Raw genomic sequence first — 14,687 nt, forward strand, 5'->3', positions numbered from 1 at the left:
TTACTCCCTCAGTCTCATTTTATAAGATTTCTTTGACTAAATACACAAAGATTAAGAAATAATAAATACACTATTATTTATAAAAGTTCAACCAATAGAAAAAATATTGCAGAATTTAAAAAGTCATAAACTATTTAAATATAAAAATTTGAGAAAATCTAATAAAATGGAACAAACAAAAAAAAGCTAAAAGATTCTATATTTTGGGATAGAGGGAGACATGAATACAATAGGTCTAAATTGAGATAACTCGTGAATAGTCACTTGTCATTTTCACAGTGCACTATATGTCTATATATGCATCTTGACCACAAATATTCCAACACTCACAATAAATAGATACTCCCTAGTAAAACAATCCGGAGGGAGTAGTTTTTTTTACATCAGAAACACCACACATATCGTATCCCAACAAAGATGCTTTTGAGTCCATGTGTAACATGTGAGCCAACTAAAACTGGGTTAAGTTTGGAAGACTGTATATAGATCTGACCAAAGCAAGAAGAAGGGCTTTACTAAGGGCGTAAGTGTGCAGCCGAGGAATATGGAGACCACCGTGAAAAACAAGCAAGTGATACTGAGAAATTATGTGGAGGGTACCCCAAAAGAGTCTGATCTTATGATTGTCACCGCTTCAGACATCATGGAACTCAAGGTTAAGCCCGGATCAGGGGCAATGCTGGTGAAGAATCTTTACTTGTCTTGTGACCCTTACATTGGAATTTTGATGAGAGAACCAACTCCTTCGACTTCAGCACTTTTGGATGCTTTCGTCCCTGGCAAGGTAACACTCACACATTCATACATGCATTTTGCATACACAAGCACCTCATGAGATGGTTTAATTAACAATTGTTGCTGATGCGTTGTTGCAGCCTATATATGGATTTGGAGTGTCTAAGGTGATAGCTTCTGATAATCCAGGTTTTGCAGAAGGTGATTTTGTTCACGGAATCGTCGACTGGGAGGAGTATCGTATTATTAAAGCGACTGGTAGTGGTAGATTCACCAAAATCGACATCAATATCGATGTTCCTCTCACCTATTATACCGGAATCCTTGGTTGGTATCAGATTTGGTATACATTACAATGTTAATTAAAGACATATATATATCTCCTAAAAGCTCTGTTTCTTTCTTTTCATAAACAGGTATGCCAGGTTTGACTGCTTATGGTGGATTTTTCGAGATATGTTCACCTAAGAAAGGAGAAACAGTGTTTGTGTCTGCGGCTTCTGGTGCGGTTGGTCAGTTAGTGGGTCAATTTGCTAAGTTGATGGGCTGCTATGTTGTTGGAAGTGCTGGAAGTAAACAAAAGGTCAGGAGGCCTTTTTGTTCTGAAACTTTTCGATCAAAAGAGTTAAATCTTTTTTTGGCGGTCTCTAGCTTACATTGTTTAAGTTCCCATAAAGGTTGATCTCTTGCTGAACAAATTTGGTTTCGATGATGCATTCAATTACAAGGAAGAGCCTGATTTTGACTCCGCCTTAAAAAGGTTAATTATTATAAATTCTCCTTCTTCTTCTTAATATTCAGTTTCTTGAATCACATAATCAAAAGTCTCCTAGCTCTCAATTTATTTTCTTGATTGTAGGTGTTTCCCAAAAGGCATTGACATATACTTTGAGAACGTGGGAGGCAAAATGCTTGACGCTGTGCTACTTAACATGAGAACTTCAGGAAGGATCTCTGTCTGTGGGATGATCTCTCAGTACCATCTTGAGACCAGAGACTTGGTACAAAATCTACCAGACATCATGTTCAAGAGGATAAGGATGCAAGGGTTTACTTGTTACGAGTTCATCGATCAAAAACCCAAGTTTTTGGAGTTTGTGCTTTCCAACATAAAAGAAGACAAGTTAACTTACGTTGAAGACATAGTGGAAGGACTCGAGAACGGTCCTGCTGCTCTTGTTGGACTTTTACATGGACGAAACGTTGGTAAGCAAGTTATCAAAGTTTCTCGAGAGTGACCAAGTTTATCAGTGTCTGGTTGTTATACCAATCTGTGTTGTTTTTGAGTTTGTTTTGGTCGTCTTAATTTGTTTCTGAATAAGCTCCCATGTATAAGGAGTCAATAGGTTGTCCTAGTATTTTGTTAGTGCTTCCTATTTATTTGCTTCCAGTATCTGTAGAAGATTGAGTCTTCAACCTTTGTGTATTTGCTTCTGAGAAATTTGGGTTTGTATGTGGTATTTTAAAAGTTTGAGCTCTAATTGGAATTCATATGAAATATAAGGATATATTTATCAAAACTACATATTTTTATTTATTTATGGGCTTAAATTGAAACCCAACTGAAGCCCATACTAAAATTACAAGGCCCAATGTATGTAACAAAGGGGGGAAAAAGATGAGATAAGCCCTAATTCAACATTCCCCCCCCCCCCCCCCCCCCAAATCTTTCGAGAGAACCACCGATTCGAGCGAGAATAGCGATGGGGATTCTATCATGGTTCACGGGAAGTCCTAAGCCGTCACAGTCCGAGACGTCTAAGCAGGATATGATACAGATGCCGAAATCAGAAACTCCAGCTCCGGGTATGAACGGAGCCATAGAAGTTCCTCGACCCGATCGCGCGACGGTTTTCGAGTTCGGCTCCGTTGCGGCTACCGGAGACAGAGTCACTCTCGCTGGATACTGTCCCGTTTCCGAAGATCTCGAACCTTGCCGTTGGGAGATTCTTCCCGCCGACGGCAAAGACGCCCCGCAGTTTCGCGTCGTCTTCTGAAGTATCAGTCACTAGTTAATTCCCAGATCCGAGTTTCTAAAAGATGTAATCTCGTCTTCGAGAATTGTATTTTGTTCTGGTAATGCCATCATCGCTCTTCTATAAAAAAATGTACAATTTTTATTTTTCACTTGAAGTCGAACAAGTTCTCATCTTTGCTAATTCGACTGTTTATAACAAATAAATGTCAACGTTTGAATTTATCATTACAAATAAGCTTCGTTTTGTTTGGTTAATTGTTTTTTTGTTTTGTAGTCATATAAATTTGTAATTAGTTATCTAATTATGTATGAGATGAGAGATTAAAAAAAAATAGCGATTACCCGCGTTTTACTGCTCAAGAACGACATTGTTAGCCAATGAAACCATTGTTTTGTCAATCTGTTTATGGATAATACCAAAACGAAGAACAATCAAAAAAAAAAGAAGGAAAAAAAAACGATCGTCTCTGTTTCTTGCAATTTTCAACCTTTTCTTCATCGTCTTATCTCCAAAAAAAAAGATGCAATGTGGTTTTGATCCTTAACTGATCGTTGGTTCTTTTTTTTGTTTGGCAATTCAATCACATCATGGAGAACGTAGCGGCGCAATTGAAGCGTGGGATATCGAGACAATTCTCGACAGGATCAATGCGGCGAACACTAAGCCGACAATTGACGCGCCAAAACTCTCTGGATCCACGCCGTAACAATATGAGGTTCAGCTTTGGTCGTCAATCTTCGCTTGATCCGATAAGACGTAGCCCTGAGTCTCTTAGCTGCGGGCCGCATATGTCTGTCCCCGAGAATCTTGATTCGACGATGCAGCTTCTCTTTATGGCGAGTAAAGGTGATGTTAATGGCGTTGAGGAGCTGCTTAATGAAGGAATCGATGTGAACAGCATTGATCTTGATGGTCGTACGGCTCTTCACATCGCCTCTTGTGAAGGTCATTACGAAGTTGTTAAGGTTCTTCTTAGCCGGAGAGCTAACATTGATGCTCGTGATCGTTGGGGTAGCACGGTCTGTGTTCATCTGATTCCCCTGTTTTCATGAATATATTATTGGATTCGTTTTGGTTAAACCGAATTATGCATCCTTAAGGTGACATTTTGTTAACATTGTTCAGGCGGCTGTTGATGCAAAGTACTATGGGAATGTTGAAGTGTATAATCTTTTGAAAGCTCGAGGAGCTAAAGCTCCGGTATGGTTTTTTTAACAAAAAGATTTATCCTTTATGTTCTTAAGATGATTGGTTTCTTTCTCTTCCTCTGGTGCTTTGCTTCGTCTTCAAGATTTGTTTTTTTGTGTTAAATTTTAGAAAACCAGAAAGACTCCAATGACGGTAGGGAATCCGAAAGAAGTTCCTGAGTATGAGCTTAATCCACTCGAGCTTCAAGTCCGAAAAGTTGATGGCATCTCTAAAGTTTGTTGATTCTCCTGTTACAAAGAGCTGAAAATTTTTTTGTTTCCTACTGCATCTTTTATCCTGCTGATGTGTTTGCTTTTGCTTCATTTGCAGGGAACTTATCAGGTTGCTAAATGGAATGGCACGCGAGTCTCTGTAAAAATATTCGACAAAGATAGTTATTCAGATCGGGAACGCGTGTATGCATTCTTCTTGTTCTTGAATTACTCTGTTTAACATGTTGGTAACATCACATGAAATAACTTAACTCTTTGTTTTGCTCTTTCTGTCTCTTTGATATGACCAGTAATGCTTTCACAAACGAATTGACTTTGCTAGCAAAAGCTCGGCATCCAAATATTGTTCAATTTGTTGGAGCCGTCACTCAAAATCTACCAATGATGATTGTAGTTGAGTATAATCCAAAAGTAAGTAAGCACTGTATTTGTCTTTTTTCACTTTATTTCCAAATCCAACTGTGGCAATCTTGTTTCATTAACCAATTTCAGGGTGATCTAATTTGTTTCATTAACCAATTCCAGGGTGATCTAAGTGTTTACCTTCAAAAGAAAGGTCGTCTGTCACCTTCAAAAGCTCTGAGATTTGCTCTTGATATTGCCAGAGGCATGAACTATCTTCATGAATGTAAACCAGATCCGATCATCCACTGCGAGTTAAAGCCAAAGTAAGACAAAGTCGAGAGCATGTTAGTTAAGGGCGAAAAATAACAGTTTGGATAATATTTTGAAAGTTTTTTGTAAGGTGCCAGAAATATTTTGCTGGATAGAGGAGGGCAATTGAAGATCTCTGGATTTGGTTTGATAAAGTTGTCAAAGATTGCAGAAGAGAATGCAAAAGTAGTGAACCACGAAGCTCAAATCGATAAGTCCAGTAAGAAAAATGCTACATTTTAGTTACAAACAGAATTATTACATACACAAGAAGCTTTGTTCTTGAAAGATCCTATGTTTACCTTTTTGAACTGCAGGTTACTACATAGCACCCGAAATATACAAAGACGAAGTCTTCGATAAAAGGGTTGATGTGCATTCGTTTGGTGTCATTTTGTATGAGGTAGTAACACAAATCTTTAGCCTTTTTGTTTATAGTTAAATGTCTCAGTCTCATAGTCTGCAATGTTTGTTTGGTATCATATGTGAAGTTGACTGAGGGAGTATCTTTATTCCATCCTAAAACACCTGAGGAGGTTGCAGAATCGATGTGTATAGAAGGAAAAAGACCAACAATCAGAACAAAAACAAAGAGTTACCCTCCGGAATTGAAAGAGTAAGCATTTCAAGATCTTGTTCATGTTTTAAAACATTATCTGTGATTTGTTTCTTGAACATTAACAAGTCAAGAATCGTGATTATATTATGTAGGTTGATTGGGGAATGTTGGCATCCAGAAATCGGTATGAGGCCAACATTCTCTGAGATTATCATACGGCTCGACAAGATAGTCGCAAACTGTTCGAAGCAGGGTTGGTGGAAAGACACATTTAAGTTCCCTTGGTAAACAAAAAAAAAAGTTTCATTTTTTTTTCCCTTTTCTTTAATCTGAATTAGATAATCTTTAGTTAGTCCAAATATCTAGGTTCATCATGTTATGTTCTCTTTTTTTTTTTTGCAGGAAATGAAATGGAAATATTAAATCAATCAAAACCTTCAACTTAAACCCATGGAGAAAAAACGAGATGGGAGTGAGATATTGCATACTAAAAGAAGCAGATTCACAAACTCACTAGCCTTGTTAGAAACAGAAGATCACTTTTTGTTGTTGTTATAATGTTTGTTTGTTACATTTCATAAGTTTTTTTTTGGTTATTTTGTAAAGAATATATTTTATGATAAACATACACATCACTTGTTCATATTGAAATTGGAAGCACATGTTAAATTCTAGACAAGAGTTCTATCATAAGAGAGGGATAGATGAAAAAAAATATAGCATCAAATCCAACATGATTAATGCTGAAATTACAAATATGTGAATTTTGTCTGAGAGGTGAACAAATATTTAGTTTTGATAAATTATCTTACAATAATGGTAATGGATTTATCAAAAGCGTATATATTATCAAATACGTTTTTCTTGTTTATTTGATGAAGAAGTAAAAGCGTATATATTAAAAAAACAAAAAAAAAGAAGCGTATATATTATTTTATTAATTTAATAATGAATACAAAACAAATATTAGTTTTGATAAATTTATCTCTTGAGTAATGATAATGGATATAATACTATTTTTGTTTGTTTGATTGAGAAGTAAAAGCTAATAACTATAATTCATTTAATAATGAATACAAAACAAAACCAAAATAATTGATGAAAAAAATAAAATAAATCTATATATCCCTTCGTCGTGGGCATCAAGTATATTACATCTGATCGAGGATTCGCACACGTGGTGACAATGGAAAACGTACGCGCCCTACAGATACGATCCAACGGTGGAGATTCACTCACTCATACAGGTGTAAGCAAAAAATGTCTTTATTTATTATTTCTCCGTCTTCGAAAAGAAAAGAAAAAAGGGAAAAAAAATCTAAAACCCTTTTGCTCACGATTTATTTGCCGCATCCCTAAAACCTCTCAAATTTCTCCGGCTTGGTGATTCACTTTCTCCGGTCAACAGTGTTCGTCATCTTCAGATTCCTCCGTCTTCTGTAAGTTTTTCGTATCTTTTCTCCGATTTCCTCAAACTAGGTTGAAATCAAGAGTTTCGCATTTCACTTTCTGGGGTAAAAGATTGTGACTTTTCTCGTAATCGATTTCGATTAATCGTCTAGGGTTTTTGTTTCGGTTCTGATTCTTAGTTATGGGTTCGCTGAATTTGTCTTCATCTTGGTAGCTTTTGATTTAGCGCCTTTTTTTTTCCTATTCCAAAAAAATCAGATCAAGGACTGTTCTCTTGTGGGAGATGACCAGCTGATTCAGCTTTGAACAAACGACAAGGATATTAACAAAATGGCGTCAAGAGCGATCATTAGGAGAAAGAATATAATTTCAGATTATTTGAATGTCTATGCTCGTTCGATTCAGAGCTTTCAATCCATTGGAAACTCCTCTCAGACGGTGGTTCATTCACATGCTTACCATTCCGCTATCAACCGTCCTCCTCCCGTGGAAACTAAACCTGTGACTCAACAACACAAGTCTTTTACAGGAAGAGAAGATGGTCTTCTGTTGCTTTCTAGATATGGATATTTCAATCGTAGTTTCCATGGTTTTCACTCCTCGGCCTTCGGTTATGGAAGTTCAGAAGTTGGTCCTTCTCTTGGGATGAGATATAGGAGCGTATTCATTCGTGATGCTACTACAGTTGCAGCTAAGAAGCCTGATGATGAAGATAAAAAAGTTGATGAGGTTGCTAAAAATAGGAAAGAGGCGTCTCCTGAGGAATGTGATCAAGCTGTTGAAAGTCTTAGCAGTGTTAAAGCAAAGGCCAAAGCTAAACGTCTTCAAGATTCCAAAAAGGTTGCTCGATCTATTGTACAGAGGGCATGGACAATTGTTCTTAAGATAGGTCCTGCTATAAGAGCTGTTGCCGCCATGAACAGGTTTAGCTTTCTCTCCTTACGTTTTTTGTGTTCTTCATCGCCAGGCTTTATGCATGGATATTGTAGTGTACTGACTTTCTGTTTTTCTACAGAGCGGATTGGGCGAAAAAGCTTACTCACTGGAAGCAGGAGTTTGTGTCAACAATGAAACACTATTGGCTGGGGACCAAATTACTCTGGGCAGACACTAGAATCAGTTCTAGATTGCTTCTCAAGTTGGCTGGTGGAAAGAGTCTCTCCAGAAGAGAAAGGCAACAGCTTACTCGAACTACAGCTGATATCTTTAGATTAGTGCCGTTTGCAGTGTTCATCCTCGTGCCGTTTATGGAGTTCCTTCTGCCAGTTTTCTTGAAGCTCTTCCCTAATATGTTACCGTCAACTTTCCAAGACAAGATGAAAGAAGAGGTATGTGTCAAAGGAGTGTCGGCTTTACACATTCATTTGTTACCTTCTTGCCTTCGTGATCTCTTTTTTGATGTTGCTCTTTTGTTAATGCACAGGAAGCATTGAAAAGGAAATTACTTGCAAGGATGGAATATGCTAAGTTTCTTCAGGAAACTGCCAGAGAGATGGCTAAGGAAGTTAAACATTCAAGATCTGGAGAAGTAAAGAAAACCGCTGAAGACCTGGATGACTTTCTAGACAAGGTAAAAAGTCATAATTTTGTGTTGGCTAAGATACTTTCTTTTCTTTTGGTTTTTGGATTTGAAATTCATTTTCCTTGTTCTTATAATCCTGGCTTGCAGGTTCGAAGAGGTCAAATAGTCCATAATGATGAACTTTTGGGCTTTGCAAAGCTTTTCAACGATGAGCTTACTTTGGATAACATTAGCAGGTTTGTTGCTCCTTTTTTGTTTGATCTTGGAGATATCTTGCGCTCTTAAAGGAACATATTCTGACAGTAGTTACCTCTTTGTTCTTCAAATATAGGCCTCGCTTGGTTAACATGTGCAAATATATGGGTATTAGCCCTTATGGAACAGATGCTTATCTGCGATATATGCTCAGGAAAAGACTGAGGAGGTTAAGTTGCTTCCACATCTCATTGTTATTATACTTGCTACCTTGCTTTGATGTTTAATTTTTACTCTTTTTCATTGCAGCATTAAGGAAGATGATAAACTGATTAGAGCTGAGGGTGTGGATTCCCTTTCAGAAGCTGAGCTACGCGAAGATTGCAGGGAACGGGGAATGCTAGGACTGGTTTCAGTTGAAGAGATGAGGCAGCAGGTTTCTCCTTTTTTCCTCCTATGTTTCTTGGTTCTTTATTATTATATATTAAACTCCATCAGGAAAAAATAATGTTACATTTATTAATGTTTTTGTATCGGAACAATCTTGCAGCTTCGCGACTGGATGGATTTGTCGCTCAATCATTCTGTCCCCTCGTCGTTGTTGATCCTCTCCAGGTAGGTTCCAGAACTCTTTTAATTCGTTTTTCCATCAGTTCTATTGCGAATAAATTTCTGATAGCAGTTTATATCAGGGCATTCACGGTTTCTGGAAGAGTTAAGGCAGAGGATGCTGTCCGAGCTACTCTTTCTTCTCTACCTGACGAGGTTGTGGATACTGTTGGTATTACTTCTCTGCCATCTGAAGACCCTATTTCTGAGAGAAGGAGGAAGTTAGAGTACCTTGAGATGCAAGAAGAACTGATCAAGGTCTGATCATATACCACTTGATTGTATTATATTATGCTTGCTTGAGGAAGTTAAAGAACTCGAATTCTGTGTTTTCCAGAGTTAATATTTTGTTTATCAATATATTTACAGGAAGAAGAAGAGAAAGAAGAAGAAGAGCTTACAAGGATTAAGGATGTTAAAGGTGCCGAAGAGGATAAGGCATTGAAAGAGATGACCATACCAACGGCCAGCGAAGCACAAGAACAGGCCAGAGCTAGAGTTCTTGAACAGCAAGATGATCTTTGCAAACTTAGCCGTGCATTGGGTGTTTTAGCTTCTGCTTCTGTAAGAAAAACGAGTCTATGGTTTGTCAATAATGAATACCCAGAGCAATTTTTCTGATACTTATTTGAGGCTCTGCTTGTTTTTGATATGAACAGTCTGTATGTAGAGAGCGCGAAGAATTCCTGAGATTGGTGAAGAAAGAGGTACGCTGCACACAAATGCATTAGCTTTTTGTGTCCTAGATTAAAAGACTTTTTTTTTCTGTTTCTCCAGATGGAGTTCTATAACACAATGGTCGAGAGAGAAGATGTAGATGGTGAAAAAGCTGCAGTAAAGGCATACAAAGCAGCTAGAGAAGATAGTGACCAAGCTGAGGAAGTTGCTGAATCAGACGAGGTTTCGTCTGCACTCATGGAAAAGGTAAATAGGTTTTAAATAATTCTAAAAGAATATCAAAGTTCGATGAGATTTTTATCAGAACTAACTTGTCAAGCATACTTTTTAAGGTTGATGGTCTGATACAAAACCTCGAGAAGGAAATTGATGATGTGGATATCAAAATCGGCAAAGGCTGGCAGCTTCTTGACAGGTATACACATTATATTCTCCATTTTCTCGTTTGAGTGTTCTGTTTCTGTGAGTAAAATATTAAAGTGATCCAATTTGAATGCACGCAGGGATCGAGATGGAAAGGTCACACCAGATGAAGTTGCAGCTGCTGCAATGTACCTGAAAGACACAATTGCCAAGGATGGCCTTCAACAACTAATCAGTAGTCTCTCCAAAGATAAAGGTAAAGAACAGAGCGATCCTCACCTGCTTGAGCTCTTATCTCTCAGAAGTTAATATGTTAGTTGATCTTTGTTTTGAACTGGTTATTCAACAGAGGGAAGAATTATGGTGGAAGACATCGTAAGGTTAGGGAGGTTGGGAAGTAAGCCAGAAGAAAATGCAACGGAAGAAGAATCAAATTGAAGGAAGGATACTCTGATTTTAAGACATTTTAAGTAGCAGTGAAGATAGTTTTGTAGAGTTTCATTGAGAGAAACTCTACTTCAGGTTTTACTGCTTGGACATAAGCAGTTATATATACAAGCGGCTAAGAGTATGAGACCTTTTGCTAGTTATGTGAAAAGAGGTTGGAAACTAAAAAAACCACATTACGCCAAGAATGATATCTTGAGCGTATTATTTTTATTGAAACTTTTGATTCAACTGTGTCAATGGCTTAGAATATGATAATTGACAGGCTTACTATTTTGACAACGTTTTTTTTTTTCTTTCCAAGCGTTTCCCTAAACGACATTATTCGACTCCTAAACTTGCTTGTTCGTCTGTGTATGAAGTCATAGGTTAATCTCATAATCTTTGGGGTCAGCATCTCCTAAAAAGTGAATTATATCATAATAGCAAGAAAAAAAAGCGACGACTGTGATAATAAGATTCTTGTACATGTCAACTACAAGAAGCTTCTTTTAATATGAGATCGAAGAAGACAACACCAATGGCAGCCATAACGTGACCACTAGTGTTGTTGATGATAATGCATCAGGATGGACCTAGGCGCCGTCAGCTACAGTCCTCTTTACTGTACTGATGTAGAGAACTGCATCCAACAATTACACACTTAAAAAGAAGGATACACAAAGAAGTAGATTGGGAGAAAGATGAATCAGAGAGATTCAATTTACCATTGTTTCCACGGATAAAGGCGTCACCATATTTGTTCTTGAGCTGCCCGTTTATATACTCCTCTGTCTGCTCCATTGCTATGTTCATATACCCATCAAGGCAAGTAAGAATGCCTGTGTAAAAAAAGTTATCAATTCTTGATCAAGAACTCGATATTAAGTTTGACCAGAACTTAGGTAAAACTGACTCGGGTACCAAGGGAAACAAGTTAACAAGAATAAGATAAGTGGTCTCTCTTACATGACCTTAAGCCGTGATCATGAGACAAACTAACTTAAACATTTTTATCAGACAAACCCAAGCTCAAAAATCTCTCAGTCAACTATTATAATAACCTTATTGCAGGTACAAAGGAACATGTTATTAATGTAAAGAACAATATTCACAAGAAAACCACAGAAAATGTAAGGAAAGCTTCTCATTTTGTGGCAAGTTTTAGTTATAAGTGAGGAATATAACCTCCAAATGAATGATAATTAAGTTACTTGAGTGGGCGCTTAACAAGCAGCTCTTTCATTCCATTAACATAGCCAAAAGAACCAGCCCTAAGTCAAAACTTCTAACCTAAAGTGCAGTAGAGATAGGTAGAGAACTTGCAAAAACTACACAGCCACACAAGAACATAAGAATATGAAGAAGAGAGAGAGATAGAGAGACCAACCTCGATAATCAACACCAGAATTGAGCTTCACAACAACGGGTCTCCCACGGATAGATTTGAGGAAATCAGCTGGTGTCTTAGTCGTCCCAGAAACTTTCTCTCCAACTCCACTCATCTTTCAAAGCACGATCCTTTATATGTAACTGCTGCAAAAACAGTTAAAGAGATCTGAAAATCAATTGACTCACTCTGAAATTTCTTTCCTACAAAGACGAAAACAGGACAACGACTCAAATATGTCTATACGACCACAACACTCATCTAAAAAACAAACCATTCACCATCAAGAGTAAACAAAACCCATAAACTCACTCGAATTTAAAACAACAAAACTCAGTCGTAACCTACCGGAACAGTAAAGCTCCTCAACGATCTCAATTACAAAAAAAGACTCCGAACCCTAAAGATAAAAAACCTAAACTTTCAGTCGAATCGATTGAAAAAGTAAAGAAAAATCGAAACTTTAAGATGGAATCCATACCTGACTTTACTCGAGTCGAACGAGACAGAGAGAGAGAGAGAAAACGAAGAAATAATGAATCAGTCCTCCAAAGGGTTTTTATTAATTTCCAAAACTATATAATAATATATATGAAAATATACATATTAATACTATACAGTATATTATATATGTATGTATTAATAAAAATTGGTCCTTTTATAATTTGGGGGTGAAATTAAATCTCCATTACGTTTCGGTTCGGCCTCACAGTTCTCGTCTCTCTTCTCGCTCGCTTCTATACAGATCCCTAGATCCTCTCCTTTGGACCTTTAATCCCCAAACCCTTGATTTTTTTTATTAACCAGAGGAAATCAAAACCCCTCTCACAGCTTCTTTCATCTTCAATCTCTAATTTGTTGTCTTTCTCTCCTTGTCCCCTTCAAGAAATTTGCGGACTTTTTATTTCTTGTTGGGTAAATCAATCAATCAATCAGATATGGGGAAGAATCAAGCTTACAAGGCTATGCAGAGATCTAGGGTTGGCTCCAGCTCAGCTCAGCCCGATGAGGTTGAAGACGGAATGGTTTGTACCTTTTCATACTATTTTCCTCCTCTCTATCCCCCAACTCATTCTGATTTTTGTTGATTGATCTTTGTGTTAATGGGTAAATTGATCAAGCTGCGTAACTTCACTTTTAGAATTAAGCTTGTAGATCTCTGATGAAAGTTCTAATTTTTGGGGAATAATAACTTTGTATCAGGGCTTTTTGACAATACCAATTCATGTTTCGATGTGATTTTGTAAAGTGTGTAGCATTAAAGTTTGTGTTTCAGTGTGATTTGAGAGTCTCTTATTGTTTTTGTAATCTCTTAACACAAGAAGCATTTTGGAGAAGTCAAACTTTGATATTGGAGCAATTTGCTTCTTTCTGCTGTCAATGTTTTCTTCGTTGTATTGTTAGCTTGATGATCGTATTTTGTATCTGTACCGGAACATTTCTGATGAGGATTGTCTCAGGTGGATGGTTCATTTCATACACCAGAGTGGCATGCGGCTCGTTTGGCTAGCCTTAAGACGACACATACAATCACATGGGAAGAGTATAAGCAGAAGCAAAAGGTAAAGCTTACTACAATTACATAGTAAGGTTAAGATCTTATAAATGGTGTTTGGAATGTTTATCTTTGTTATAAATGCCGTATATATTATTAGATTGACCATTGAATCAATTAGTGTTGATAAGCTTGCTATTATTGTTGTCAATTTAAAAGCTTTAATCCAGCAACTGGTTTCCCACTGTCGCTTATTCATCTTCACCCATAGATAGACACAGTTTTTTTTTTGTATACATATATAAAATAGAGTTTCTTCTCTCTGTTATGTCTATCTCTATCTCGAGGTTTTGAAGTAACTTGAGCATCGTATTTCTCATAACGCATAGATGGACCAGTTCAGTCTAACATTGTCATTAGACTCATTACCTTGCAATATCTGTTTCTAGTTCTTACCCTTTTGTAGCTTCTCTGCATTGTGAACACGAGGAAATGTTTAACATTGTATCTTCTTCACGTGACATGTTTAGGAAGAAGAATTGAAAAAGGGAGAACTTGAAGCAGATACCGATAAACTGATGCGCGAGTATAGAGCTCAACTGGATGCAGAAAGGGCGTTGAAACTCTCTAAGGGAAGGAACTACTCTAGCGATAAGTCCCGAAAAGGTAATATATGATCAACTTAACATAATATCTGAATTTCTTAACCTTCTTTCTGAGGAAGTAATTAACTGGTGACCTCACAGATAAAAAAGATAGAGATTCAAAGAAGAAGAGAAGCAAAAAGAGAAAGGTGCTTTTAAAAGTTTTAACTTATAACAGATGGTGTCATCTTTTATAACTTATGTTAACATTAACCATTATGTGTTTGCAGCACTATTCGTCCTCAGAGTCATCATCTAGTAGTGATGAAGATGAATCTAGAAGATCAAGATCGAGTTCTAAAAGATCAAAGAAGGAGAAGAAGCACAAGTCCAGCAGAGACAAACACTCTAGCAGAAGTAAAGATGAAACCGACGGCCCTGTACCACTCTCTAAATTCTTTGGCAATCTGAAGAACTGACAGAAGCAAAACTGCAAAAGAACCATTACGAGAGTAAGATTGTCTTCAATCAAAATACTCAAGTTAGGATATGGTTGGCTTCTTCCTTGTCGCAATGTTATATTTTTGACAATAGCTCATGTATTATTATTTGTTGGATTGAGAGTTGCAATAATGTCCACATAATCAATCATGGTTTTTCAGTTGAT

The 14,687-nt window shown here is 37.1% G+C and overlaps 6 protein-coding genes across 13 annotated transcripts; 5 read left to right on the plus strand and 1 right to left on the minus strand.

Annotated features, from left to right (window-relative positions):
* Positions 1 to 319: 319 nt before the first annotated feature.
* Positions 320 to 2,255, plus strand: LOC104699934 (NADP-dependent alkenal double bond reductase P2-like). Its single transcript, XM_010415331.3, has 5 exons — positions 320 to 784; positions 876 to 1,062; positions 1,152 to 1,318; positions 1,413 to 1,495; positions 1,595 to 2,255. The coding sequence occupies exons 1-5, from the start codon at positions 545 to 547 to the stop codon at positions 1,971 to 1,973; spliced, it is 1,056 nt and encodes a 351-aa protein (XP_010413633.2). The 5' UTR covers positions 320 to 544; the 3' UTR covers positions 1,974 to 2,255.
* Positions 2,256 to 2,373: 118 nt separating this feature from the next.
* Positions 2,374 to 2,968, plus strand: LOC104699936 (uncharacterized). The gene has a single exon (XM_010415335.3). It carries the CDS (start codon positions 2,439 to 2,441, stop codon positions 2,730 to 2,732), a length of 294 nt encoding a protein of 97 aa, XP_010413637.1. The 5' UTR covers positions 2,374 to 2,438; the 3' UTR covers positions 2,733 to 2,968.
* Positions 2,969 to 3,099: 131 nt separating this feature from the next.
* LOC104699935 (integrin-linked protein kinase 1-like) lies at positions 3,100 to 5,999 on the plus strand. Of its 4 annotated transcripts, none has more exons than XR_015561885.1 (11): positions 3,100 to 3,733; positions 3,840 to 3,914; positions 4,032 to 4,136; positions 4,233 to 4,318; positions 4,426 to 4,546; positions 4,661 to 4,803; positions 4,870 to 5,009; positions 5,107 to 5,192; positions 5,281 to 5,405; positions 5,501 to 5,632; positions 5,751 to 5,999. XR_015561885.1 is itself a non-coding variant. In XM_010415332.3 (11 exons), the coding sequence occupies exons 1-11, from the start codon at positions 3,302 to 3,304 to the stop codon at positions 5,755 to 5,757; spliced, it is 1,434 nt and encodes a 477-aa protein (XP_010413634.2). In that variant the 5' UTR covers positions 3,100 to 3,301; the 3' UTR covers positions 5,758 to 5,999. The 4 variants fall into 4 exon arrangements, 2 of the variants coding, with proteins under 2 accessions (XP_010413634.2, XP_010413635.2); XR_015561884.1 differs by having other exon boundaries at positions 4,881 to 5,009; XM_010415332.3 differs by having other exon boundaries at positions 4,888 to 5,009.
* Positions 6,000 to 6,589: 590 nt separating this feature from the next.
* On the plus strand, positions 6,590 to 10,854 carry LOC104699937 (uncharacterized). Its single transcript, XM_087458067.1, has 15 exons — positions 6,590 to 6,787; positions 7,017 to 7,681; positions 7,774 to 8,086; positions 8,182 to 8,328; positions 8,428 to 8,516; positions 8,612 to 8,704; positions 8,785 to 8,911; positions 9,026 to 9,090; positions 9,168 to 9,342; positions 9,454 to 9,648; positions 9,744 to 9,791; positions 9,862 to 10,008; positions 10,095 to 10,177; positions 10,266 to 10,381; positions 10,475 to 10,854. Exons 2-15 carry the CDS (start codon positions 7,089 to 7,091, stop codon positions 10,561 to 10,563), a joined length of 2,280 nt encoding a protein of 759 aa, XP_087314193.1. The 5' UTR covers positions 6,590 to 6,787; positions 7,017 to 7,088; the 3' UTR covers positions 10,564 to 10,854.
* Positions 10,855 to 10,970: 116 nt separating this feature from the next.
* LOC104699939 (sm-like protein LSM6A) lies at positions 10,971 to 12,544 on the minus strand. Of its 4 annotated transcripts, none has more exons than XM_010415340.3 (5): positions 12,423 to 12,531; positions 12,290 to 12,341; positions 11,942 to 12,084; positions 11,280 to 11,393; positions 10,971 to 11,194 (listed from the first exon to the last, which is right to left on the minus strand). In XM_010415340.3, exons 3-5 carry the CDS (start codon positions 12,054 to 12,056, stop codon positions 11,148 to 11,150), a joined length of 276 nt encoding a protein of 91 aa, XP_010413642.1. In that variant the 5' UTR covers positions 12,057 to 12,084; positions 12,290 to 12,341; positions 12,423 to 12,531; the 3' UTR covers positions 10,971 to 11,147. The 4 variants fall into 4 exon arrangements, with proteins under 4 accessions (XP_010413642.1, XP_010413640.1, XP_010413641.1 ...); XM_010415338.3 differs by having other exon boundaries at positions 11,942 to 12,087; XM_010415339.3 differs by lacking the exon at positions 12,290 to 12,341 and having other exon boundaries at positions 12,423 to 12,544.
* Positions 12,545 to 12,575: 31 nt separating this feature from the next.
* On the plus strand, positions 12,576 to 14,681 carry LOC104699940 (uncharacterized). Of its 2 annotated transcripts, none has more exons than XM_010415341.3 (5): positions 12,576 to 12,966; positions 13,402 to 13,503; positions 13,967 to 14,102; positions 14,183 to 14,229; positions 14,311 to 14,681. In XM_010415341.3, the coding sequence occupies exons 1-5, from the start codon at positions 12,880 to 12,882 to the stop codon at positions 14,497 to 14,499; spliced, it is 561 nt and encodes a 186-aa protein (XP_010413643.1). In that variant the 5' UTR covers positions 12,576 to 12,879; the 3' UTR covers positions 14,500 to 14,681. The 2 variants fall into 2 exon arrangements, with proteins under 2 accessions (XP_010413643.1, XP_087314196.1); XM_087458070.1 differs by having other exon boundaries at positions 13,427 to 13,503.
* The last annotated feature ends 6 nt before the right edge of the window (positions 14,682 to 14,687 follow it).

This window comes from Camelina sativa, chromosome 7 (assembly GCF_030686135.1).
Source record: "Camelina sativa cultivar CO46 ecotype springtype chromosome 7, ASM3068613v1".
NCBI classification, from domain to species: Eukaryota; Viridiplantae; Streptophyta; class Magnoliopsida; order Brassicales; family Brassicaceae; genus Camelina; species Camelina sativa.